Source organism: Tupaia chinensis, unplaced genomic scaffold, assembly GCF_000334495.1.
Source record: "Tupaia chinensis unplaced genomic scaffold, TupChi_1.0 Scaffold143651_1, whole genome shotgun sequence".
In the NCBI taxonomy this organism is placed as follows: Eukaryota; Metazoa; Chordata; class Mammalia; order Scandentia; family Tupaiidae; genus Tupaia; species Tupaia belangeri.
The window spans coordinates 1,419,496-1,444,975 of record NW_006203500.1 but is presented as its reverse complement, the minus strand read 5'-3'; the positions used below and the strand labels follow the sequence as shown (position 1 = coordinate 1,444,975).

General features: G+C 56.6%; 1 protein-coding gene across 1 annotated transcript in view; it reads right to left on the bottom strand.

Moving 5' to 3' along the window:
- Nucleotides 1-327: 327 nt before the first annotated feature.
- CERK (ceramide kinase) overlaps nt 328-25,480 on the bottom strand; it is a gene marked incomplete at its 5' end in the record, with an annotated part of 52,811 nt that continues 27,658 nt past the window's right edge. Inside the window, 10 exon segments of the mRNA XM_014582573.2 lie at nt 328-539; nt 2,565-2,773; nt 4,495-4,700; nt 5,454-5,530; nt 7,009-7,114; nt 9,499-9,651; nt 10,681-10,755; nt 17,409-17,554; nt 20,294-20,357; nt 23,559-23,684. Of these exon segments, the coding sequence (XP_014438059.1) occupies nt 467-539; nt 2,565-2,773; nt 4,495-4,700; nt 5,454-5,530; nt 7,009-7,114; nt 9,499-9,651; nt 10,681-10,755; nt 17,409-17,554; nt 20,294-20,357; nt 23,559-23,684 (1,235 nt within the window).

Sequence of the window (25,480 nt, the reverse complement as noted above, 5' to 3'; positions counted from 1 at the left end):
GAGGGCCAGGTGGCGGCCCAGTCTTCCGAGGCAGGCAGCCAGCTCCTTCCAGAAACCTGGTCACGGTGTCTTGCAAAGCGGATTGGGTGACCCGGAGGTTACCTCCCGGCCAGCTGGCATGACCTCTGGAAAATGCTCCTATTCTAATGTCCCTGTAATTATTGCCAGAGAGCCACGAACGGGCTGATTTCAGCCTGCCCTGTCATATTATGATCTAAGAAGCCAAGCCCTAAATCGACAAGAGCTATTTGCTGAGAGCCAGAACTATGAAACGTGACCGGAGTCACACAGAACCCAAGAAGTGTACGAACTTGTTGACAAACGGTATTTTTTCTAAAATCAAGGTTTAACTATCAAAAATAAATTTCTAAATTCGAATGTATCTGTCAACATAATTGGTCTGTAGTAACTGTCTCAAATGATTCTCGTACTTTCCAAGCACGAGTGGATGTGGCATAGGGGCCGCTCAGCCGTGGCAATCCTGCTTAGGGTCTTCCTCGATGCCTCGTGCGAAGAGTCGGACCAGCTGGCAGTGCACCCTGCAGAGAGACAGCCGTGCTCAGCCCCCACGCGTTCCCCACTCATGGCTGGCCTCGGGGAGCAGGTCCCGGGCACACAGAGACTCGCGCGCCCGAGAGGCCTGGTTTGTAAAGGGACGCGGCACCAAGTGGAAGGCCCGGGCCACGACAGACCCAACTCGGACGCTCACGGCCTGCTGGACTGCTAGCAGCGGGCCACACAGCACCCCTCCACCCTGTCCTCCTGGGCGCCGAGCCCTCCGGGCATGGAGGAGACGCTCAGGAAGACTAGTGGCCCTGTGCTGGCAGGCTCCCGGGTATTTGAGGAGTGCATCGGGGTCCCCGGAAGGCCTGGGCAGGCATAGCAGGCCCCTGGGTCCCAGTCAGCAGGGCCATCTCCCCACAGAGGGGGGCCATGGCGGCTTCGCTCGTTAGTGTCAGCGCAGCCTCCTCAGATGCCTCATGATGGTGACAAACCACAGGTGACGGGTTCAAGGCCAGCAAAGTCTACCAGACACACAGACAGCGCTTCAAGGGTGCCCTGCCCTGTTTCCTCAACGAGCACCTAAGCCAGGGTGAGCTGCCGCGCCTTCCCCCCCACTCGCAGAATGAGCCCACAGAAGCCAGCCCCTGCACAGAGCTGACCAGTGGGTCTTTTGGAGCCTCTGGCAGCCTCCTGTCCTTGGGTGTGCAATGCCAGGTGACCACGGCCACACTGACAGGGACGGGGCTGGAGACCCTCCTGCTGGCTCCGTGGGATGCGGTGGGTGGTAGCCCTCTCCAGGTTGCCACATGGCAGGCAGCTGGCCAGCTGGGAGTCTTTTAGCCTGGGGTGCTGTGAATGGTGAGGTGGCTGCACTGTCACTGCTGCCACCTGCTGCACCCAGGCCCATGGCCAGCGCCGGCTCACGCAGTGGGGGCGGGCTGCCGGGCGGGCCTCTGCTCTCCCTCAACACGACCTGTGCTGCCCTCAGCGAGCGTTCACTTCGGCTTCCGTGAAGTAGACCAGGTTGTAAAGACATCCCTCGTGGTACAAGACACCTAGAATCTGAGAGGTCTCCCCAATCTTATATGAGATAATACAAAAGCACTTAAAAAAACAGACTACTTTACTGTGTCTCTACGTGGGGAAAAGAACGTCCTTCGTGGGGCCGGCAGGTAGCGTGGTAGCTGGGATGATGGACTCCCACACGGCTGGCCACGGTTAGAGTCCTGGAACCAGTGGCTTGAAAACCACACTGGACACATGTGCACGTGTGCTCAGTAACCAGGAGGAGAATGGAGAGGGGATTGTGGCACAGTTGTCTCCCTGGGGTGATTTTTCACTTTCCCTCTCACCGTCTCTGTCTCTCTCTACCGAGCACTAGTGCCCTGTGGCACAAACCTTAAAAGGAAAGGAACGTCCTTGTCCTCGTCTTCCCTCTGACTGTCACGGGTGTAACTCAGGTCCCCCACCAGGCCCAGCAGCCCAGCGTGGGAGGACACAGTGCTGCATCCAGCAGGCCAGCCAGGGGCGTGGGCCCCTTTGATCTGTGCTGCCCTGCGGAGAGGAGGGCGGCGAGGCAGGCCAGGCCCTGTGGGGCCCCTTGGCTGGTCAGGCAGCCTCATGGCTCTGACCTCTCCTGTGTGCATCCTGGCCCAGCCACACTAGACTCCCTGGGTCTCCCAGGCTGGGCAGCCTCCACACCCCATGGTCCCCTTCGGTGGCTCCCCGTCCCTGCTCCCAGCTCCCTTTGCCTCCTGCTGCAGCACCGGCCCCCCAGACTGGGCCCCGGCTCAGGGCGGCTGAGTGTGGTCCCGTGAGGCGGAAGGTCTCCTGGTGGACTGGTTGGTGGGCAGGACCTGGGCGGTGCCCGTGAGGGCAGTTCCACATATTTACAGCTGAGCTTTTCGGGAGGGGGAGGAACACCAGGGCAGAGAGACCGAGGTCTGCAGCCAGCCGGGCATGGGCGGGAAGGGAGGAAGGGACAGGCCGTGAGCAGCTCCGGAAGTTAGCTCCGCACCCCGGCACTCCCGGGACTCGGCCTCCGCAGGGCAAGCGCTCACCTGACTTCGATAGCGGCGCTGTGCAGGATCTCGCCGTCACAGTTCCAGGAGCTGCGGGCGGCCGCGCTGCAGCAGGAGGGGCGGTCGCTGCAGATGTGCCCCAAGTGCTTCTTGCCAGGCTCCTGCAGGTCCCCGTCCTCGTCCTCGGCATGCTTCGACGTGAACTGGAACTTCTTCACGCGGTGAACCTCGACGAACGCGAAGTCAAACTGCCGAGAGAAGGGAAACCGGGCTCTGGACCTCCTGTGTAGCTAGCAGGCAGGTGACGGCGCCTCCCGCTGCACACGGGGCCTTGGCCGAGCGCGCGGCAGCCCCGAGCTCCCTTTCCAGCCCTGTGAGTGCGGAGGGAGGAGCAGCCAGGGGCCTGCCTTCCGGGCCTTGTGGTGGTTTCCAGAACCCATAGCTCCTCTACAATGGCGAGCACCCGTACAGAATCACTCAGCAAAGATGTGCGGAATATTCTCTCCATTTGTCAGAGGGTGCCTGCGCTCACAAGAGGCAGCAGGAGAGAGAGGTGAGGAAATGCCCCATGGGGCACGGTCACGCTGCAGCCCCTTCCCCATCTCGCCTCCTCTAGGGTTTGCTCACGCACACACAGGCTCAGTTGTTCTCAAGATGCAAGTCTCAGACACGAACCACGCGGTTAGCCACAGGGGCCTAGCCAGGCCATGGCTGGCTCAGAGCATTCTCCTTTCAATGTGTGCTATTTTTAAAATGTCCCATATAAAACAGCCTTGGACTAGGTCTTAAATATTGGATTGGAAAAGTCTTGATGTTTTTCCACACAAAAATGCATCATGACTCTCCCGATGACATGACACGATGGAAGCATAAAAACAAATTTTACTATGACTGGGGGCTGTGGCCAAAAGCTCCAGACGTGCCAGTGCCGTCGGACTGCGAGCTGCCAGTGTCAGCAGGCCAGTCGGCAGAAGGAGCTGAATGGCACCCATTTCTGGGAGCCTAAGATGTTACTTTGTATCCTGCAAGAGCAATCTGAAACTTTATCATCCCGGTGTTCTGCTGTTAAACAGGAAGAGAAATGACCAGTAAGAAATCATATGAACAATTGTATCTAGCAGTTTCTTTCCTCAAAGATTTATGTTTCTTTGTTTTTTTTTTGAGAGGTTTTTGGTATAGGGTGCGTGCGCTCGCAGAAAGACATAGAGACAGAAAGCAAGAAATCACCCCCAGGGGGATGGTCACGCTGCAATCCCTTCTCCTCTCGGGATCTTGGGCACGCACGCACACGCGCCCGAAGTGAGTTTAAGCCACTGGGTCCGGGACTTGAACCGCGGTAGACTACGTGGGAGTCCAGCGACATAGCCATTACGCCAACTGCCGGTCCCATGTTTTTAACTGAAGTTTGTAAGGAGTAGCCACGAGCAAGAGTCGCTAACTGGTGAGTCAGTGCAGAAAGGCTGGTGACGTGCCTCGGGCACAGGCTCCACGTTTCCTGCTCTGAGAGCTCCTCTGCCTCCAGGTAATAGGTACACTGTTCTAGGCGATCTCGCCGTCAACTCAACTCACTCCAGGGCCTGAAGGCACTTCAACGTTGACACGCTGTCCCTCCTCCCTTTGAATTAAAGAACAGACTCCTTTGATACATGTCAGGGGCAGCTCAGATTTAAACTACTTGCCAACATAAATCTTGCAGCAGGGCTGGCTCTGTGGCCTCGCGGCTAAGGGAGTCGGATCCCATGTGGCTTATAGCATGGTTCGAGTCCTGGCTCTGGCAGCTTGAAAAAACATGCGAGGTGAGTGTGCGTGCCTAAAATCCCAGCAGGGTAGGGAAACGGAGAAGGGGCTGTGAGGAGACCACCACAGAGGTGCTTGCTCCCTCTTCCCGGTCTCTGGCAAGTGTACATGCCGCTCTGAGGGTAAAACAGGCAACCACCCCATCAATCGTGTGTGCAAGCGTCTTGCTTACCTGATCGTAGTGGTTGGTGTGCCTGAGAAGAAATCTCAGAAAATTGAACCTGGAGCATTTGCGGATGAGGATGAGGTCGGAAGACCCATCTCCCAGGTGGGCGGCTGGGGAGAGGCCCCTAGGGCTCCGGGGACAGGCACAGGACATGTTCGTGGCATTGATGGCTAGAAACTTCCCACAGACAACTTGCCACTCTTCCACCTCCTCTGAACAGAAAGGCACGGTGGGTGTTACAGGCGGGGGTGCAGCGGGGGCGGGCAGGCAGATGAGGTCACCCCACGGCCCCTCCCCACTGGGCCACACACCTTAATGCAACTGGCTCATTGTCACCGACACCAAAATGCCCACGCCTGGCCGCAGCAAGCTGGACTGAGGACTGGGCCCAAGGAAGGCGGGGCTGAGCCACTGTTCCTCGCAGCGACTTTGGAACGGTGGCATAGGCGGGATCAGTGGGCTGCAGTGTGGCCACAGTAGAGTGGCCACCACCTGTCTGCGTGTCTATGCTCAGCAGGGTTTTTACATTTTATACAGGTTAAAAAAAACAAAGGACGATGGTATTTTGTGACATGTGAAAACTGAAGCTCAGAACTCAGTGTCCATGAGTAAAGTTTTGCTGGGGACAACCATGCCCATTCACTTATGCCACCCGTGGCCTCTTGCGCTGCTCAGCCGACAGGCACGGTGTGCATGGCCACACGCTGCGCTACACTCGCCGACCCCCTGTCCAGTGCGTGGGGATAGCCCGGCTCGGCCTCACAGCAGCAGCCTGGAGCTCACACGGCCTGTTCCCGGAGACCGTCCCCAGCAGTGGGGCACTGCTGCCTGGACCAGGGGGAAACAGCACACACAGAAAACAAGGAAGAAAAGCTGGCAGCGGAGGGGCGGTGGACTGAAAGATGGCAAAAGCCAACACTCTGATGCACACAGGTAGGAGACTGGGTCTGTTCAGAAAGACTTACCAGTGCTCTCTAAGCCGTACAGTGCCTTTTTCTGCTCCTCTTCCAGCTGTTGCTTGCTTTGCCTGCAAACGAAGCATCTGAAAGACAAAAATGTTATCACCTCCTCTTTAATATGTGACAATGAAGTACTCACACTCAGCACATCTGAAGTCTTTAATTTCTTCTTCTGGAGCCGGCAGGTGGTGTGGTAGTTAAGGGCATTGGACTCCCATGTGGTCAATCATGGTTCAAGTCTCAGACCAGGCGGCTTGCTTTCTCTGTCTCCTTCTCTGACCCAATTAAAATAAGTAAATAAATAAAGTTAAATAAAGTAATTATTTAAAAATAAAATTCTTCTTCTGTGATAAAAAGTTCAATCCCAAAGGCTTACCTATAAATACCTTTTTTTTGAATACTAGTTTAAATTATTGAAATTAGATCTACTTTTAAAATCAACACATCTTTCTCTAAAATTTATGGACAGTATAAACAGCCTAATCTGGGGACCAGCAGGTGGTGTGTAGTTAAGACTGTGGACCCATACATGGGCGACCACGGTTCAATTCCTGGACCTGACAGCTTGAACATCACACATGCATGCCGAAAGTCCCAAGAGGAGAATGGAGGATAAGGGACTGCGGTGTGGCCGCCTCCCCGGGGGTAATCTCTCCCTTTCTGTCTGTCTCTGGTGGGCGCAGGCCTGATCTGAGGACACCTGCGTGACCCTAGCCACGGTTTTGCTTGGCCTTGCCCCTAGCAAAGCACCGGGTGGGAAACAGCAATGGTACAGATCCCCGGTGACCGTCCCGGTGAAAACCAAGGAAGGAGCCCTAAGCAGGTACTTCAGAACTTGCTCATCAGTCTGCGATGTCCCTTCTTGGCCTTGGGGGCCTTTACCCTCTGCCCTGGCACACCGGATGCGTGTTCGCACTGCTGAGATCCGCACCTCGGGGGCTGGGTTTAGTGGTGCACTGACTGAGAGGGCATTAGCCTCTAAGGAACCCGACGTCGCGGCCTCAGACTCCTCATGAAAGAAGGCAGGCGCCCGGGAAGGACGCTCCCGATCTGAGGGCCTGAGAAAGGACAAGGTCGTGTTGTTCAAGACCTCAGCCAGGTCCTCACCAACCAGGGCGGTAAGCCTCGAGAGGCCCCAGGAACTAACGTGGCCACATGGTCTGGAAAAGCGAACTGTAAGACTTGTCTACACTCCTGCTTCACACGGGTCAGATGGACTCGGACACGGTGTGTGGGTGGGGCGTGGTATCAAGGGAGTTGCTAAAAAAGTGGCCTCTTGCATTTTCCACCCACCGGACTCCCAAAGAGGGCAGAGGCACGCCGACAAGGAGCCGGATGGGTGATGTGCGTCCTCGCTCCAGCAGGAGAGGACTCAGCCCGGCACAGGGACACGGCTGCAGGTGAGATGGCTCTGGCACAGTGCCTGCGATGTCGCGCACACTCCAGGCACGCCCTGCCCACTCTCCACGCGCCGCCTGCCCGGGCACCGCCTCCCTCACAGGAACGGCCCCCGCCTTATGTCCGGCATCTGCAGCAGAAGCCCACCGAGGAGTGCGCTTACCCTGCCCGGCAGGGCTTCCCGTCCCGCGGAGAGCCCACCGTGTGCTGCGCTGGGAGGAAGGACACCGTCCCTTCGTAGCAGTGATGGGAGAGGAAGTTCTTTAAACCTGGGGACGGAGTGGCCGAGAGACATCCACAGTCAGCGTTCGGCCACGACACCGCGATTTTAACCTCTGCAGGGTCGGCGAGGGCGAGCGACGGCAGGGGAGCGGCGTGCCCTCCAGGCGACACCTAGCAGGAGCTGGGCACCCCTTCCCGGCCGGACACACAGCCCCGCCCCCGATGGGCATTCTCACGGCAGGGGGACAGTACTTGGCCACGTGCGCCCGCCCGCAAGGGAGCGGCCACAGGAGGGCCCGACTCCTGCTCGGTTCCGCCTGAACTCAGCCAGCCGGATCACCTGCCGGGCCTGGCGTGGGCTGGGCCTGTGGACTGCTCTGGGCGTGCCAGTGAGCGGAGCCCACATCCAGGGCGGCACCAGGGAGGGGCACGAGTACCAGCCCGGACCACCTCTGCCCTGCTCCTCCACTTGGGGCTGGTGAGGGCACCGAGCACACCGAGCCCCCAGGGAAGGGCGGCTGCTCCACTGCCCGGCTCACCTGCAGGGTGGCCTCTTTTTTGGGGGGAGAGATTTTCACTGTAGGGCGCGTGCGCTCGCCAGACAGACAGAGAGAGACATAGAGACAGAAAGCGAGAAATCACCTCCCAGGGGGGATGGTCACGCCGCAATCCCTTCTCCTCCATTCTCCTCTCGGGATCTTGGGCACGCACGCACACGCGCCCGGCGTGAGTTTACCGCGGTTGACTACGTGGGAGTCCAGCGACATAGCCATTACGCTAACTGCTGGTTCCCCAGGGTGGCCTCTTATCCAAACCCGCGTCCCTGCTCCCGTCTGCGGCTGGGCAGCCCCAGTGGTCCCGAAAACTCGAAGGCCCTCTTCCCACACCGTGCCTCCCAGCCGGTGAGACCCCCCCACCTCGTGGAGAAGGTTTCCTGGCTGTACGTGGGGGCGGGCTCTGACCACAGGAAGCCCCAGAGGTGTCTGAGCAGGGTGTAGGCGGGACCCTGTCAGATGCTGCTTCGGGTGGGCAGGCGTGGAGGGGCTGTGCTGTGCGCCCCCCGGCTCCCAGGCTGACCGGACCACACGCATCCTGGTTCGCCCTTCCCTCACAGAGCCGGCCTCGCCCTCTCAGAATCCCCTTCCTAATTAACGTCTGGGTAAACCTAACTGACATTTCCTGTACTTTCACTTTGAAGTTTTAATTCAATTTGAGTTTTTAAGCCATGGAAAGCTTACCGAGTTGCTTACTATTCCTTTCTCTCAAAAAAGGGGTTAGAATTTAGCATTTAGACATTATTTGACTTTAGGGACCAGCCGGTGGCATGGTGGCTAAGGTGCTGGACACTCCCCCATAGCTGACCAGTTCGAGTCCTTGACCTGGTGGCGTACTTTCTCTCTCTCTGTGTCCCTCACTGGTCAAAATAAGTAAATAAATAAAGTTAAGTAAAATAATTATTTTTAAAAATGATTCAACTTAATTTATGACAGATATGCCCAAAAGTAAGCTCTAAGAGGTGGAACCTAAGACGCGATGTTCATTAAGCACAGCCTGGGGGTTCATCTGAACCTCGTGCTTCAAACACCACGTCTTTTCCAGGTTCTTTTTCTGCATCTGGAAGCTGAGATGACATGCCCCCCAGCCCGCCCCGGCTGAAATGTGCAGGCCGGGTCTCTCCGTGTCATCGGGCGACCTCTGGCTCTGGCTCCCTGGCAGGCCGTGGCTGCCGCCAGTCACAGGAGGTGTTGGGGGACCAGGCTTGGGCCCACCCAGACCCAGGTCAGGAACTCTGGGTTTCTGAGCCTCCAGGGGGCGCTAGTGCCCGCCCAGGCTGAATCCTGGCCTGCACTCGGGCTGGTCCTTAGCCTCTGCCTGCTGGGGCAGGAGTGCCCGCTGTGAGCCGTGAGGGCTCTCAATCAGGTGGCCTTTTGAGAGCAGGCGTGACATGGCGTCTCCTCCATACCCACAGCACACAGGACTCTGCCGCCCACGGTGTCTGAGCGAGGCCTGGCAGGGAGCAGCCGAGCGCACGCGCAGGGCGGTGCAGGCCGCTGTGCCAGAAGCCATAGCCAGGCGCTAGCACGGATGTCACCGCTGTTTCTCGCCACCGGCACTGATACACTCAGAGTGATGATAAAGCACTTTTTTCCCTTAAAACTCCCACTTCGGCTGCCCCAGGTGGCTGGTTACCATCCATGCCTCACTCTCAGGGGTCCCGTCAGTCCAAGACTCAGTGGAGCCTACCGGGTTTGCCTACGCTGGGCCCCGAGGACAGGATGGGGCACAGGGTCCGGGTTTCAGTGCAGGCCTCCCGCCTTGCTCCTGGGCCCTGCTCTGCCCAGCACAGACCACAGCAGAGCAGCCCCGGCTCCCTCTGCCAACGGCAGCGGTGGGTGCTTGGAGACGGGGCGGGCAGCACGGGCGAGGGTACCTGAGAAGTCGTATCTGACGAGGCCCATCCAGCGCTTCTTCTCGCTGTCCTTGATGATGTCCCCGTAGAAGCCATAGCCCAGCAAGGACACGGAGTAGCGCAGCAGCGAGCTGTGGTGGTGCACCGCCGACACGTCCATGGCCAGTGAGTCTCCTGCGGGGAAGCCGAGCGGGCCACGTTCCCTCCCACCCCGCGCTGCGACCGCCCCGGCCCCACAGTTCTGTGCAACCGGAGGGGCTGCCTTGGCCAACAGCACTGACGGGACGTGTCTAACGCGACGGCCATCGCTCTCGGGCACTGGGCCTGTGTTTCTGATCCGAACGACAAAACGGACTCAAGTTTCACAAACGGGCTGGGGTGGCTGCGCCGTGGGCCAGAAGCTGGTTAACGCTGACGTCCGAAAGGAAGGGGGCTTTGAGACTGCGGGGAGCGTGCGTGGCTTGCTGAAGTACGGGACAATGGGTGCAGTTCTTCGCACGGCCTTGGTGACTTCAGCAGCACGCGAAGCGGGGCCACAGGACAGGGAGGGCAGGTTCGGCCAGATCGAGCTCCCTGGACAGCACTCCTAGTGCCCACCCGTCTGTGGCCCCCAGAAGCAGTGGCTCTGAGCCTGGCATGCACTTCGCAGAAGGATGTGGCTGGGTGCCCACCCTGCCCAGCACTGACGCAGCAGACATGCATGAGGGGCATGGCAGCTTCCTGCTGCCTCTGGGGAGAAGGCAGAGAGGGCACGAGACATAAGAGGATAGCAGGAGGCCACCCTCTGTGGGGACAACCAGGGAGCTGAGGCTGCGTGTGCAGGCCAGGCCAGGGAGGCCTGTCCCGACCACGTGGTGCAGGGGCTGGGCAGGAGGACGAGCCAGGACGTGCCCAAGCCTGAGGGCAGCACTGGTTGCAGTGGATGAGGTCCTGGGCAGCCGACACGAGGTGCCAGGGCACCCCACTCCCGGGTTCTGGGCAGAGGTGTGGCTCTCTGGGCTCCTGTCTGTGAAAGGTCCCTCCCACTGGCCCAGAGAGGCAGAAAGGTGAGGGGCACACAGCAGAGACAAGACGGAGCAGGGGCTCCACCTGACAGCAGCTGTGGTGCCACAGGACAGCAGGGAAGCGAGGGGGCTGCCCATTCCCGTGAGCACAGGGCCCAGCTCTCTACGTGGAACGTCTCGCCCTCAGACAGGGACTCACCGACGATGATGTGCAGAGCAGATGTCTCCGCGTCATTTGTGCCCACCGTCGAGTAACACACACAATCTGTGGACCCTGAGGAGGACAGAGAGGCCCTCAGGCTCACCGCAGCCGCTTACAGCTGTGCAGGCTCCCCACGACACGACTGGCCCAGCTCCCTTCCTCCGCGACGGTGGATACCGGCGACATGGAGAGCGACGCCGCGTAACGCCAGACAGTGCCCGACGAACGTCAGCTCCAACCATGGCTAGGGGAGCAGCGCGCCCACTTCGGCCCCGGTGACCCTCTGCAGGTGGCGGCCCTCTTCCACCCCGGAGCCCCAGTCACGGCGCATCAGCGGGAATGTGCACAAAAGCAAGGTCAGCCATGAAGGTCACGGGAGAAAGGAGCCGCCGAGAAGTTTCCCGAGACACGCTCGATGCCGGCGCCGTGCTTCCACACAGGCTGACCCCCATCAGAGGACAGCAGCCCCCAGCCGACAGGTGGTGGGGCACTACACCCCTCTGAGCCCATGGACCTGGGCAGGCAGACACACTCCGGGCCACAGCCAGGGCCTCCCCATCACCTGGAACTTCGGGTGGCCATGGTGTGGCCTCAGAGTGTGGGGAGAGGGCAGTGAGTGTCTGCGCGGGGCACACCTGGGTAGCCGGGGGCAGCAGTGCGGCCGGCCCTCCTCGCTTCATCCTGTCTGGCCATCTCACGGTCCAGGAGACTCTCTGAGATGCAGAGACTCCCCACTGTTATTTCTCAGTGACTCCTGAGCCCCCGGCTCAGAGGCTAACTCTGCAGTTTTGTGGGGCTAGGCGATCCGAGAGCAGCCATGGGCTGCACGGCAGTGTTCAGACAAACCCAGCGCTGCGGGAGACTGCACCAGGCCCGGCACAGGGGCACGTGCTGGGTGAGGCTGCTCCTTGGCAGCTGAGGTCACATGGGAAGCCCGGGTTCCACTCCCAGCCCACCCTCACAGCCAGGCATGACCGTAGAAAGGAAAAGAAACAAAGCTAGCAGGCGGCATGGCGATTGAGGCGCTGGACTCCCACGTGGCTGACCACGGTTTGAGTTCGGACTGGTAGCTTGGGAGTCATGCCGGGTGCGTGTGTGTGCAGGCCCAGGGGCCAAGAGGAGACCAGAGGAGAGGGGATTGCTGCGTGGCGCTCCCCCAGGGGGATGGATTTCTCACTTTCCCTCTCTCCGTCTGTCTCTCTCCAGTGGGCACATAAACCTATGGCAAAAACCTTGAAGAAAAATAAAAAAGAAAAGAGCTATTACAGCAGGCTCAGCACGCAGCACGGGCGTGTGGTGGCTACCCCAGCTGGGTTTGCTAAGCACACGCTGTGACGTTCCACGGACTCGCCAACGACATGTGTCCTGGAGCGTCTCCCCACTAAGCCACACCTGACTGTCTCACAGACATGCCAAGCAGCCCCTGCAGCCTAGTCTGGAGTTCCTACATCAGCCTTGGGGTGGGACCTGGCACTGCAGTGTCAGGGGCTAACAGGCACAGGAGCACCGCCCAGGTCCCAGGAGGCCCGACCTCTGCCGGTCTGCCGGCCGTGCATCCCCAGTGACCGCTGATGGCCTGAGAGGTCGCGGTTCAACTGTCTCTGGGATCTCTCAGATACCAGGATCTGGTCCCGCTTCAGACCAGAGTGGAAGGCTCTTAATTTCCACCCTAAGCCAAGGTATGGCTTCTGACGGTTGGTGACGTGCACACGCGCACACACACACGCACATGCACGCACACGCACACACGCACACACACGCACACACGCGAACACACACACACACCCAACATGTGTATTTTTCTTTTTAGTTACTCTTAACTCAGAGACTTGAGTGACATCTCATTTTTAAAATGAGCTGAAAAGTTAGGACAATGTAAAGGAACTTGATTTAGGAGTGATCAACTTTTAGAAGGTAATTTACAGTCCCTAAGCAAAACTTCGTGGCTTCGGCCCTCTCCTGCCCCCCCTCTTTATTGTTAAGGGTGTCCAAATAATAAGTCCCCAATTTCTGAGAACAAGCGTGAAAAGAGCTGTTGACCCAGAAGGGCCTGAGATGTCCTCCACACCCCGAGGACTCCTCATGGTGTCCACAGGGCCCTCCCCTCCGCGGACCAGCACCTTCTTCCCTCACAATCCACCCCTCAGGATGGAAGGCCCCGGACGCCGGCCCTGCCCCCGGTCGGTGGTAATCGTACATTCCATCATCTTTGGGGCCAGCTGATGGCGTGGGATAGGCGCTGGATCCCACGCGGCCAACGGGGCAGCTGGAGTCCCAGGTGCAGTGAACTGAAGACACGCTGGGCACGTACATGTGTCCCTGAAATCCACACGGGGGACTTGAGGGGGGACGACACTCGTGGCCCTCCCTCTCGGGGAGGTGCGCTCTCGTTCTCTCTCTCTGGCGAGGTACAGAAACGAGTGTGCAGTCCGTGGGGCTCAGCGATGACCCCAAACAAGAACGAGGCCCCGGCGCCCAGCTCTCGCTGCGCGCCTGTAAACGCAGGGCTCCGAAGTCCGTCCTGTACCTGCGGCCCGTCTGGCTCTAACTGCCCTCCGTCACACACTTCGGAAGGAAGTCTCACGAAGGGACGTGCGCGGGCTTTGCTCCGGGGGGAAAAGCAAACATTTCCTTGCCACCTCATCCTTTTGCAACCATAAGATTGGCCATCGGGTGGTGCCCAAGCTCGATCATCGTATCTGCTGACTGAGCTGCTCAAGGCGGTCCTTCCATGGAGGACCGTGGCTAGACAGAGGGAGACCAGACATCAGGCCCCCGCACACCAGGCCGGCTCCCGGGGCAGGGGTGAATGTGGTTTTTGGCAGGAAGTAAGGGGAAACTCGTTCTGTTGGACAAATGGGCCCAGAGCTCCCACAATGCTGAAGAGGGACGTTGGTTCACTGGGGCTGCTCCCGGGCTGGACCCACGTCTGCACTCCACGCTGTCCTTCTGGGGTACAGTATGTGGGGGACTGGGTCATCTCATAGGTCTCAGAGAGGATTTGCTGAAAAAACGAGATTTTCGTGGATGAAAAACCAAGGCACAGAGCAGCCTCTCCCTGCCCAAGGCCCTCCGCTCTCCGCTCCCCACTCCTGCTGTCCAGCACCCGGTTCGCGGCAGAGCCTTGGACACTGTGTGTCACTCCAGTCCGACCTAGCCACCATCTTGGAGGTCCTCTGGCCCTCAGGGGCCCCTCGGCCTTCAGGTGCTCTGGTGTGAACTCAGAGTTGGCCGTGTGGTTCCCTGACTCAGCTTCCGGGGAGCATGGAGCAGGCCCGGGGCACAGTCTCCTCTCAGCAGAGGGCTTCAGGACGCCCAGCGCGGCCCCCACTCTGCTAACCGGGCCACGTAGCTCGCCTTCCTGGTGCTGGAACTGGCACCCCTCACCCCCCGCACTGGGCACTTCTCGGTTCCAATGATGACTCCTCCAGAAGCCTCCCTGACATGTGAGGCCAAGTGACGGGGCCCTGTGTCCCCAAAGTCCCTCCCGTGTCCTCTAAGCACTGTGCTGCACTCCCCTGAACTGGCAGAGCATTGCTCCCTCCCAGGGCACCCAAACACAAGCACCTTGGTCGGTGACACAGTGCCTTGGGGGCCAGGCACCGGGCTGGGACGGGGCAGGTGGCTGGTGTGTACAGGAAGGGCCAGGCTAGAGGCCCCTGGACCAAGGAAATAGATTCCATGCCCGAGGAAATGCTGTTCAGAACCTGGACCTTTTCAGGCCTTTGAACCAGCTGGGTCCAGCGAAGGCCACACAGAGCCACTCAGTGGCTTGGCTGTTTCCTTTCGCCACTCTCTGGCTCAGATGAAGGCAGAACTGAGTTTGCCCAAGGTCGATCCCACACAGCCTCCCAAGGATCGCACTCCAGGAGTGATCTGTGGTCCCCAGGACTGCCCACACACATGGGACAGCAGTCCTGACCCTGGACATTCTTCACAGCACCCACCCGGGGCCCGGTGTCTGCCCGCCACTGCCCCAGCCGCCCAGTGGGCGAGCAGGACGGACCAGCTCCGGAGGGATTTCTCCTGCTGCTCCGGGCCCGCTCACGCCTCCTCACGCCTCGGTTATGTAACAGACACACTAGCTCCAGCGAAGAGAAGCAGACACAATTAAAGGATCAGGCTAGACAAAGGGTCGCAGGAGTGACGGTGGCCTCCTACAGATGTGCTGATACACATTCACGTGTAACCGGAGAGGCTGGACTCTGTGACACCCAGAGCTCTCACGGGCCTCACAGCAGCAGGAGACTAATCAGCTTTGAGCTAATCTGAGCAAGTAAACAGAGCCCTGGGAGGAAGGTTACCGAAGTTCAAAACCCCCAGGGTCCTGCATGGATAATGAGGGGATCCAGTGACTGGGGTGCTCACCATCGCCAGCCCTGCCTGCTGGGATCAGTCACCCAGACACGCATGCACGCGCCCGGGCCCAGGCACCAGGCACCGTGTGACCCAGCCTGAAGGAGGACAAGGTGAACTTAGAGAGGTCATGGGCCTGTGAGAGCCACAGGGGGGCAGGCGCCAGTGTCCGGTGAGGGTGGCGGCAAAGGAGTCACGCCCTGGCTCTCAAATGCATGGGGCCTTAGGGAGCCACAGCGCTGTGGCCACCAGCACTTGCAGAATCCGAACTCCACTGGAGCCGTCTGGCCAGCCCGAAATGTGGGCCCTGGGCAGGAGTGGACACCGAACACAGGGCTCACCCCTCCCAGCTGTGCTCAGTCAGCTGCCCAGCGACCTCCCAACACCAGGGCTGGGCTCATTGCCGGGGGCGCCGGAGGAAGGCCAAGCTCCCTGCTATGGGCACAGGAGCATCGGAGGGCCCAGGGCCCACCTCTGCACACGTCCCAGCAGCCTCTGACCACCCTCCTGCCTGGTCCTGCCTGAGTGTGAGAACAGAGGCCATGGGAGCCCAGAAGCCAGAGCAGGAGGAGAGGCCAGCCCCAGGCTCTGTCGCAATCTGACGGGATGTGTTTGTAACTGTCTGGTTAAACCATAGGGACGGCTGTCACCTGGGGGCCAAGGCTCTACTGGCTCAGCCAAAGGGCTGCATCTTCCCTGGGGTCCTCGGACAGGCAGGGCACCTGCGTCGGGCAGGATTCAGTTCCTGAGTGGCATGCCAAGCCACGACATTCTTCCAAGACCAACAGGAGACAAGGTCCCCCTGTACGAAGAACTGCCCAAGACACCTTCCCCGGGGTTTATCCTTCAAAACACAACGTGGCCTCGGTGGGGATTACGGACTCACTAGCTATCAGGCCAGCACGGATCCTGAACCAGAACAGCACACACCCCATCCAAGGGGCGACCCGACCCCACCGTCATTTACAGCATCTGTTCCCTGCTCACTGGACACACACGGCCACCTGTCGGGGACTGGAGGGCTACGATGGCGCCGCTGTGACTGAGGCTGAGGCGTGCCGAGAGGGTGGCTCCAGGGCTCAAGGTCCCTCCTGCAAGGTGGCCAGGCTGGTGCCCCCACTCTGTTCTCAGCTGGCCACCTGCCACTCCTCTCTGCATCCATGACACGAGCATAATCATGGCCTTCCCCTCACTGAGCTGTGATGAGCCCAAGGCCATGACGTGACATGCTTGCCGGGAACATGGCCTGCAGCCAGGGCAGGTGCCCCCGACGGAGGGGCCAGACGCAGCGGGGCAGCAGTGGGAGCGCTCACTGTTTGCAAAGCCTCGGACCAGCCACGCACAGCCCTCGCCGTTACTCGGCTCCACAGGATGGTTCTTCAAAGAACAAGTGCTTCCTGGGAAGAAGTGAAGTGCACAGAGGCAAACCGACCCTGCGGGGCAGAGCTCTGCTCTCCCAGGGGAGGGTGACACCTGCCCCAGCGCCCCCCAAGCGGCCGATTCCTGCCCCTATGCGTGTCTGCTGCCCAGCCCGACTTCCCGCGTCTTCACCCGCGAGAGGTCACCTCTTCCGGGACGCCCTGACAGCCTGCCCACCAGCTCCCTGGGCATGGCCACTTCCTGCCCCCAAGACTGCAGCCCCAGCCACAATTGGCCAGTCCTCTCAGAGCAGGGACCACACCCCGTCAGCCGTGCGGGTCTTGGCGCCTTGTGTGAAGCTGGCGTCGGTGGGTGGAGAGGTCAAGCAAAGCTCCCTATGAATTCACGCCAGTGCTCGGGCCTGCCCAGCTGTGAGTGTGCAACGGCAAGGGTGGCATGGCAGGGCTGCAGCTGCACGGGGGCTCGCGGTTGGGTCCCGGCCCAGCCGCCCAGGCTGAGCACAGAGGTGCAGCTGTGGCCCTGCTGACAGCGCTGGGGCAGGACGGTGGCATGGAAGACTCTGAGGGAAACACCCCTCCCCCTTCTATAAGTATGGGATACTTACGCAGCGATAAGAACCTAATGAAATAAAGGAATGAACCTGAAGGGGAGAAACAAAACTAATGCCGCCGCCAGCAGCCCTAATTATAGACACGGTGCCGTGAGGCCCAGCCGCTGGGGTGCAGAAGGCATGCACCAGCCTTGCAAGGCTGGGGGCCACATGCTGCAGGCGTCGACCCCCGGTCGGCCTGAAAGCACACCCCAGGGTCCTGGGGAGCTGCAGGGCTGGGGAAGGGACCGCGGCACGCGAGGCCTGTCGAGGGGCTCTCTCTCCTTCTCTCGCCATCGCTCGCGCACACTACCACAGAAGGGAAAACCGTCCTGTCTGAACCAAGCAGCCACCGGCCCTCCAGGGCGGCTGATGCGGCGTGTTCCCGCAGGCGCCTTACCTGCAGGGATGATGCCAATCCTGAGGGCGGGGGGCGCCAGCACGGCGCGGGGCTGATGCTGGTCAATGCCCGCCCTCCTCTGTGTGCTCCCGATCAGGCCGTGCAGGACCTCGCTGAACATGCCGTCACCTCCGACACAGACGACGCTGCAGGGAGGGCACGGCTGCTCAGGGCCCCTCAGCCAGGTCCTCCAGTCCTCTGGGAGGGACACGGCTGGGCAAGGCCCCTTCCACGTGGTTCTCCGGGAGGGGCAGGGCTGGGCAGGGCCCCTTCCACACGGTCCTCTGAGCACTGCGGCCTAAGGCCTCCCATTTCAGAAGGGGCAGCCTGCAAGCTTGGCCCCTAGCTGGTGTCTGGGAGCTTGGTTCTGAAACACCCCTAGGAGATAGAGTTGCACCTCTGTGATCCTCCCGGAGTCTCTAGGGAAGGGGGCCGGGGTTCAGAATCTGGCAAGGCTGCCGGCAGGAGGACTCTGGAAGAGTGCAGCCCATGGGGGACACTCCTGGTAGGGAGGGGCGGGAGGGGCTCCCGTGGGCAGCTGCAAACTGGTCCCCCATGGCTCCCGTGGGACTTTGGCACCACTGTGGGCCAGGGCTTGGCAGAGGCTCAGGAATGCTTGTGGAATGAATAAGGATTCCAACAAATATGCATACTGTGTCTTACAGCCGTCCTCACAAGATCCAGACGGAACAGATGAAAACAAAAAGTCGACCACCACAAAGCAATCGTTAGTAAGTACGGGGGACAGTCAGACTCAAGATGAAGATGGAGTTTCTAAGCACAAAGAAAAGCTTAGAACGAGGTGAACAGATTTGGCTTCGTACATGGAAAATGTCCGCTGGCCCAAAAGCATGCCACATGCAAAATTAAAAAACTAGGAGAAATATTTGTAAAACAATATGACAATAGGTATGAATTATCTGTTATTTGTTGGAAAAAAGAATGAATGATTGAAATTATGGCCCATAGAAGAAATGAGCCAGAGATATTAAAGCAATTCAAACAAGAAAACCAGTGAGCCAAAAACGTGTTTCTTACAAAATTAAAGTTTCTTTTTTCTTTTTTTTTTTTGACAGCTTTTTGTTATAGGGCGTGTGGACTTGCCAGAAAGATAGAGACAGACAGACAAGAAGCAAGAAATCACCCCCCAGGGGGGTGGCCACGCTGCAGTCCCTTCTCCTCCATTCTCCTCTCAGAATCGTTAGTAAGTACGGGGGACAGTCAGACTCAAGATGAAGATGGAGTTTCTAAGCACAAAGAAAAGCTTAGAACGAGGTGAACAGATTTGGCTTCGTACATGGAAAATGTCCGCTGGCCCAAAAGCATGCCACATGCAAAATTAAAAAACTAGGAGAAATATTTGTAAAACAATATGACAATAGGTATGAATTATCTGTTATTTGTTGGAAAAAAGAATGAATGATTGAAATTATGGCCCATAGAAGAAATGAGCCAGAGATATTAAAGCAATTCAAACAAGAAAACCAGTGAGCCAAAAACGTGTTTCTTACAAAATTAAAGTTTCTTTTTTCTTTTTTTTTTTTGACAGCTTTTTGTTATAGGGCGTGTGGACTTGCCAGAAAGATAGAGACAGACAGACAAGAAGCAAGAAATCACCCCCCAGGGGGGTGGCCACGCTGCAGTCCCTTCTCCTCCATTCTCCTCTCAGAATCTTGGGCACGCACGCACACACGCCTGGCATGAGTTTAAGCCACTCTGGGTCTGAGACTCAAACCACGGTCGACTACAAGGGAGTCCAGCGACATAGCCATTACACCAACTGCTGGTCCCCCAAATTAAAGACTTTTACAAAAGATTTTTACAAAGATTTTTTTCTGTCAAATTGGCAGAAAAAAAATTTTTTAAAAATTTGCCATGGGGTTCCTGTGCTGAGAGAGACAGAGAAAGAGAGGGAAGTGAGGTAACCTGAGGGTGGCCATGCCTCAATCTCGCCTCCTCCACTCCCCTCTCAGGACTGGGGGCATGCTTTTCCAGCTGTCAGGTCCGGGACTTGAACTACATGTGTGGGATCCAGCCGCCTTAACCACCCCAATGCTGGCTCACCCAGCAGAACATCTCACAACGATAACACCAAGTATGACGCGGACAGGGCGTGGCAGGCTCCAAGAAAGAATGTGTACAGACAGACTTTTAGGATGCAATATGGCGATATAGAGAAGAGATTCTATTCTCTTATGACTCTAGGAAGTTACCTTGAAAAAAATGTAGCTGCATGCACAGCCATCCCACACAGGGATGCTACATTATACAACGGCACAAACTGGCAGGCCTGTGAACATCTAGGAGTGAGACGAGTTCAATGAATTATGAGACAGCCATATGGTAGAATATGATACAGGCCTTAAAAATGACGGTTCTGGGAAATGACAGAATGTAACAGGATAGCGGAGTCCGAAACTAGGAAAGCGACATCCTGTGAGCTTTACGTGACTGACCTCCATGCCCACGGGGGCTACGTAATCACGTCTTATAAAGTCTGTGGAGGAGCCCAGGGGTTAAGTGAGCTGGATCCCACACGGCTGCCTGTGGGCAGATCCTGGCTAGGTGGCTCCAAAACAGTCGGGGATCATGTGAATGTGTGCCCAAAATCCCGACAGGAAGGAAAGAAGGGGGAGCAGGTTGTGGCGGGGCCACGCCGCACTGGGGGTGCTTTCTCCCTCTCTCCTGGGGAGCTCAGCAGCCTCTGGCAGCCTATCACCAAGACTGACAGTGGTCCACGCACCGGCGCCTCCAGGCTTTCTGCCTCTCCGGCCTGTCCCTAACAGCATGCTCACGCCGACAGTCAGAAAGCATGGCAGCGAAGGGCACGAGAGAGCGGGGCAGCGCGTGGACGCAGGACGCGGTCGGGGAGGCAGGCCACTCACCCGTCGTACTTGTCTACGTTCATCTCGTACAGCGTCTCCTTGGCCTGGTTGGCGTGCTCAGTCACTGTGGGAGAAAGCCATTACACCGAGCGTTTACACGCACATCTGTGGTCTTTATTTAAAACACAGGGCGTTGGGGTGGGCAGCAGGTGGCACAGCAGTTAAGGCGGTGGACTCCCACACGGCCGACCATGGTTCAAATACCGGACCTAGTGGCTTGAAACCCATGACAAGCATATGTGCATGTGTGCCCCAAATCCCAAAAGAATAGAGGAGAAGGGATTGCAGCATGGCCATCCCTGAGGAGTGATGTCTCGCTTTCTGCCTCTCTGGCGAGCACACACCCTAGAGCAAAAATCCCCTTAGAAAAAAAAACAGAAACAACACACAAAAGGTCTTCAGAAAGTGTGAAATGAGCATTACAAAAAAAACTCAGCATGGGGGCCAGCAGGTGGTATGGTGGTTAAGTTGCTGGATACTCACACATGGCCAACCATGGTTCAAGTCCTGGATCTGGTGGCTTGCTTTCTCACTTTCCCTCTCTGTCTCTCTCTGGTTAAATTAAAATGGATGAATGAATTAAAAAACAAACAAACAAACAAAAAAAAAAAACTAAGCATGGATTTACATGGAATCAACTCGTATTTTGGTTCCATTTTTCTGTAAACGTTCTGAAGTCCCCTTGTAAATGATAGGCAAACCATTCTTTTCGATTGAGGTCCTATAATACAATACCTTCGGGAAGTTTTGCTGTAAGGAATCCCTAAGACGGATTTAGATCTTACCTAAATCCCTCTTACAGAGAGGGATCAAGCTACCCTCAGAGGGACACGGCCATTCTCAAGGCACAGTCTACGTGGGTGAGCCACGACATTCTTGGCCTCTAAACGCCAACAAATAACAGTTTCTTCAAAAGAGATGACATCTTCTGTTTCATTATTTTCCCTTATTATTCAAGCTACTGCCAAGATTCTAAAATATACCAAAATATAGAAGTGTCTACAGTCAGGACCAGCAGATGGCATAGTGGTTATGTCAGTAGACTTCCACAGGGCTGACTGTGGTTCAAGTCCCCGACCCGGCAGCTTGAAACTCACACACATGCATGTGTGCATGCCAAAATCCTGGGAAGAGAACGGATTGTGGCGTGGCCGCCCTCAGGGGCTGATTTCTCACTTTCCCTCTCACTATCTCTGTCTCTCTCCAGCAAGCACACATGACCTAAGGCAAAAACCTCTTAAAAAAGAAAAAAAAAAGTCCACAGAAATGCCCAAAGCAAAAACCAGAACTGTCACTGAGATTCTGTTGCACCCCAACTTTGTACCCCGTGATCTCATTTTATCACAACCGCAACTTTTTCTTAAGTTTATTCTCAGATGTGTGCACACCTGGGAGAGACAGAGACAGACAGAGAGAGGGGGGAGTGAGAAATCAGTCCCCACGGGGCATGGCCACCCCATAACCCATCTCCTCCATTCTCTTCTCAGGATTTTAGGCGTGAACGCACACAAACCTGGCATGTTTTTCAAATCACTGGATCCAGGACTTGAACCGTGCAGTCGACAATGTAGGGCCCAGTGACATTAACCTCCTGATGGCCCCAGATCACTTTTTCATTAGAAATTCTTTATAAAAGCTATCTTAAAGAGTTCCCTGCTACCCTCAGGTGTACCACAACCGTGAACCCACATCTGCTCGAGGACCCTCGCATTGTCCCTAGTTCTTACGTTACAGAGAGCGTAACAGTGGGGTCTGTGGGCCTCAGTTCCTATGTCTGAGTGTCCTGGGAGATCTTTGGAAAACAGAACACCAGGCAAAAACCAAAACCCTCATGTTTTTAGGCTCTTGACCCACATTTCAAGTGACTTCTGAATGCGCACGCCAAGCCCTGTGCACAGTCTCTCATCCCAACACTGCGTCGGGAACACAGTGCCCAGACGTGGTGTCACGGGATGTGTCACTCAGTGGTGAAATTATTCCTAATATTTTCTCTTTTTTTTTAAGAGCGATTTTTGCCATAGGGCGTGTGCGCTCACTGGAGAGAGAGAGAGATAGAAAGCGAGAAATCACCCCTGAGAAGGGATGGCCATGCCGCAATCCCTTCTCCATCCTCCTCTTAGGATCCTGGGCACACACACACATGCCCCTGGTGTAAGTTTTAAGCCATTGGGTCTGGGATTCGATCTGCAGTCGACTATGTGGGAGTCTAGCAACATAAGAAATATGTCATCTGCTAGTCCCTATTATTACTTTTTTAAAAACTTGTTATAGGTCACATATGCTCACCAGAGAGAGAGACAGGAAGAGAAGCAGAGGAAGAGTGAGAAAGCCAGCCGCCAGGTCTGGGACTTGAACCATGGTTAGCCACGTGGGACTCCAGCACCCCAACCACCACACCACCTGCTGGCCCCAACCCCTTTAAATTTATCTTTTTTTTTTTTTTTTAGGTAAGTATAAATTTATCTTTTTTTGCAGAATATTCTGTGTATGGTCTTGGACTTTCATTTTCTTCAGCACTTTATAGGCTAAGACTTGGCTAGAAAAGACTGCATTCTTTATTCTGTAAGATTCCAATTTGGGTATGTTTTTTAAACTCCATATTCTTGGGACCAGTAGTTAGCATAATGGCTATGTGACTGGACTCCCACATAGTCGACCGTGGTTCGCGTCTCGGACCCGGTGGCTTAAACTCACGCCGGGCGCGTGTGCGTACGTGCCCAAGATCCCGAGAGGAGAATGGAGGAGAAAGGATTGCGGCGTGGCCATCCCCCCTGGGGGGTGATTTCTCACTTTCTATCTCTCTGTCTCTCTCTGTCTGTCTGGCGAGCACACGCACCCTATAGCAAAAACCTCTCAAAAACAAACAAACAAACAAACAAAAACTCCACTTTCTTTAAAACAATATTATAGGATAAAATATTCTCTAGTGACTCTTTTTTTTTTTTTTGGAGAGATTTTTGCTATAGGGCGTGTGCGCTCGCCAGACAGAGAGAGACAGAGAGACAGAAAGTGAGAAATCACCCCCCAGGGGGGATGGCCACGCCGCAATCCTTTCTCCTCCATTCTCCTCTCGGGATCTTGGGTACGCACGCACACGCGCCCAGCATGAGTTTTAAGCCACCGGGTCTGGGATGCAAACCGCGGTCGACTGCGTGGGAGTCCAGCAACACAGCCATTACGCTAACTGCTGGTTCCCTTCTCTAGTGACTCTTTTGTGTAACTCTCAATTGCTCTTCTCCACACTAGCAGGGACCATTCCCCTTACCAATGACCTCTGTGCTGATGGAGGCCAGTGTGAACAGCGGCGCCACCTTCCTCTCGTAGATCTGCTTGCCGTGTCCTTTCCCTCCGAACGGATTGATAAACACCAGCAAATGCTTTGGTCTTGATGCTACAAGACAAAGAACAAGCAAGTCCCAGTGAATACGACAAAAGCAACACGGAGGACAGCGTTACTGGACAAAATCGAACCACGAGGGTTCGAGCTCTGTTTGGTCGTGAATCAGAAGTATTTTTAAGTCCTGAAGAACCACAGTCAAGACTCAGCTGTGGTAGCATGTGCCTGTGGCCCAGCAACAACTTGTGGAGGCTGAAGTAGGAGGACCCAGCAGCAAGACCATCTTTAAACTAAAAAAACCCGAAACTGCGATTCCTGGAAGGCAGCAGACTTATCCTGCAGAGAAAAAGAGTGAAAGCTATGTGCAGAAGGGCCATTGGGAGAGGCCGACACACAGAGGAAGAGAGAGAGAGCTGGCCATGGAGACGGACGGACAGAGATACAAACAGCCTCCCTGGCCCCGTGTCACTGCCCTGAGCCCGGCTAGACTCCTAACCTGGGTTCCCTGAGGCCCCGTTTCTAATCACAACTTCCACACTTCCGTTTGGGTCAGTTCCAGCAGGTTCTGCTACTAAGAAACCAAGTCTGACTAACGAATCAGCAGCAGTAGCAAGAAGGCACACCGCCAGGAAGTGGAGGGCCTAAGCCCACGCTCGGACGTTCAGCACAGCGTCATCCACCATGGCCCTAACGTGGAGGCACCAGGGCCCACCCACCGGGGCGTGGGCGACCAAAATGTGGCCTCTCTGTGTGACAGGACAGTCAGTCCTCAGCCCCAAGAAGGGACGATAAGCCAATGCACCACCTGCGTGAACAAACAGCCAGACCGGTGTGCCGAGAAGCGGAGCCTCGCACAAAGCAGCTCGGACCCCATGAGCCCGTGGGGTGGAGACGTGTCCACTGCATGGCATGTCACCGGTTCCCAAGGCAGAGCAGGCACGGCTCCCTCCGTCAGCAACGTGGGCGCTGAAGTGGGTCAGGGCGAAGTGCCACTTGGGCCTCCACTGTGTTTTGAAATGCAGCAACGCCCTGGGTAAGTGACAGAGGAAAGGACGGATGGATGGACACCGGCGACACAGACAGTGCGGCCAGCTGTAAGGGCTTGGGGAGAGTGCACGAGGGCTCGCTGTACGGTCTCTCCACTTTCTCTGAGTCTGACCATTTCCTACTATACCAGGCAAATAATACAGCCGAGGAAATCGAGGAAGCTAGAAGCCGATTCTTTAAAAAGACTTAAAAAATTGATAAATCCCTAGTAGAAGGGATACAGAAGGGGCCAGCAGCTGGTGCAGTGTCAGAGCACTGGACTTTGACATGGCCAACCGTGGCTCGAGTCCTGGATCCAGCAGCTTGCACAAGATATGCAGACATCAATTAAAAATGTGTTATAGGGGCCGACAGGTGGCATGGTGGTTAAGGTGCTGGACTCCCACATGGCTGACCATGGTTTGAGTCCCAGACTTGGCAGCCTCCTTTCTTACTTTCCCTTTCTCTTTCTGTGTCTCTCTCTGGTCAAATTAAAAACTAGTAAGAAATAATGTTAAATAAATAATTCTTTTTAAAAAATGTATTATAGATCTAGGGGCCAGTAAGTGGCATAGTGATTAAGGTGCTAGACTTCCACATGGCTGACCGTGGTTTGAGTCTCAGATCTGCTGGCTTGAAAATCACACCTTGGGGCCAGCAGTTAGCGTAATGGCTATGTCGCTGGACTCCCACGTAGTCAACCGCAGTTCGTGTCCCGGACCCAGTGGCTTAAATCTCACGCCGGGTGCATGTGTGTGCGTGCCCAAGATCCCGAGAGGAGAATGGAGGGGAAGGGATTGTGGTGTGGCCATCCCCCTGGGGGG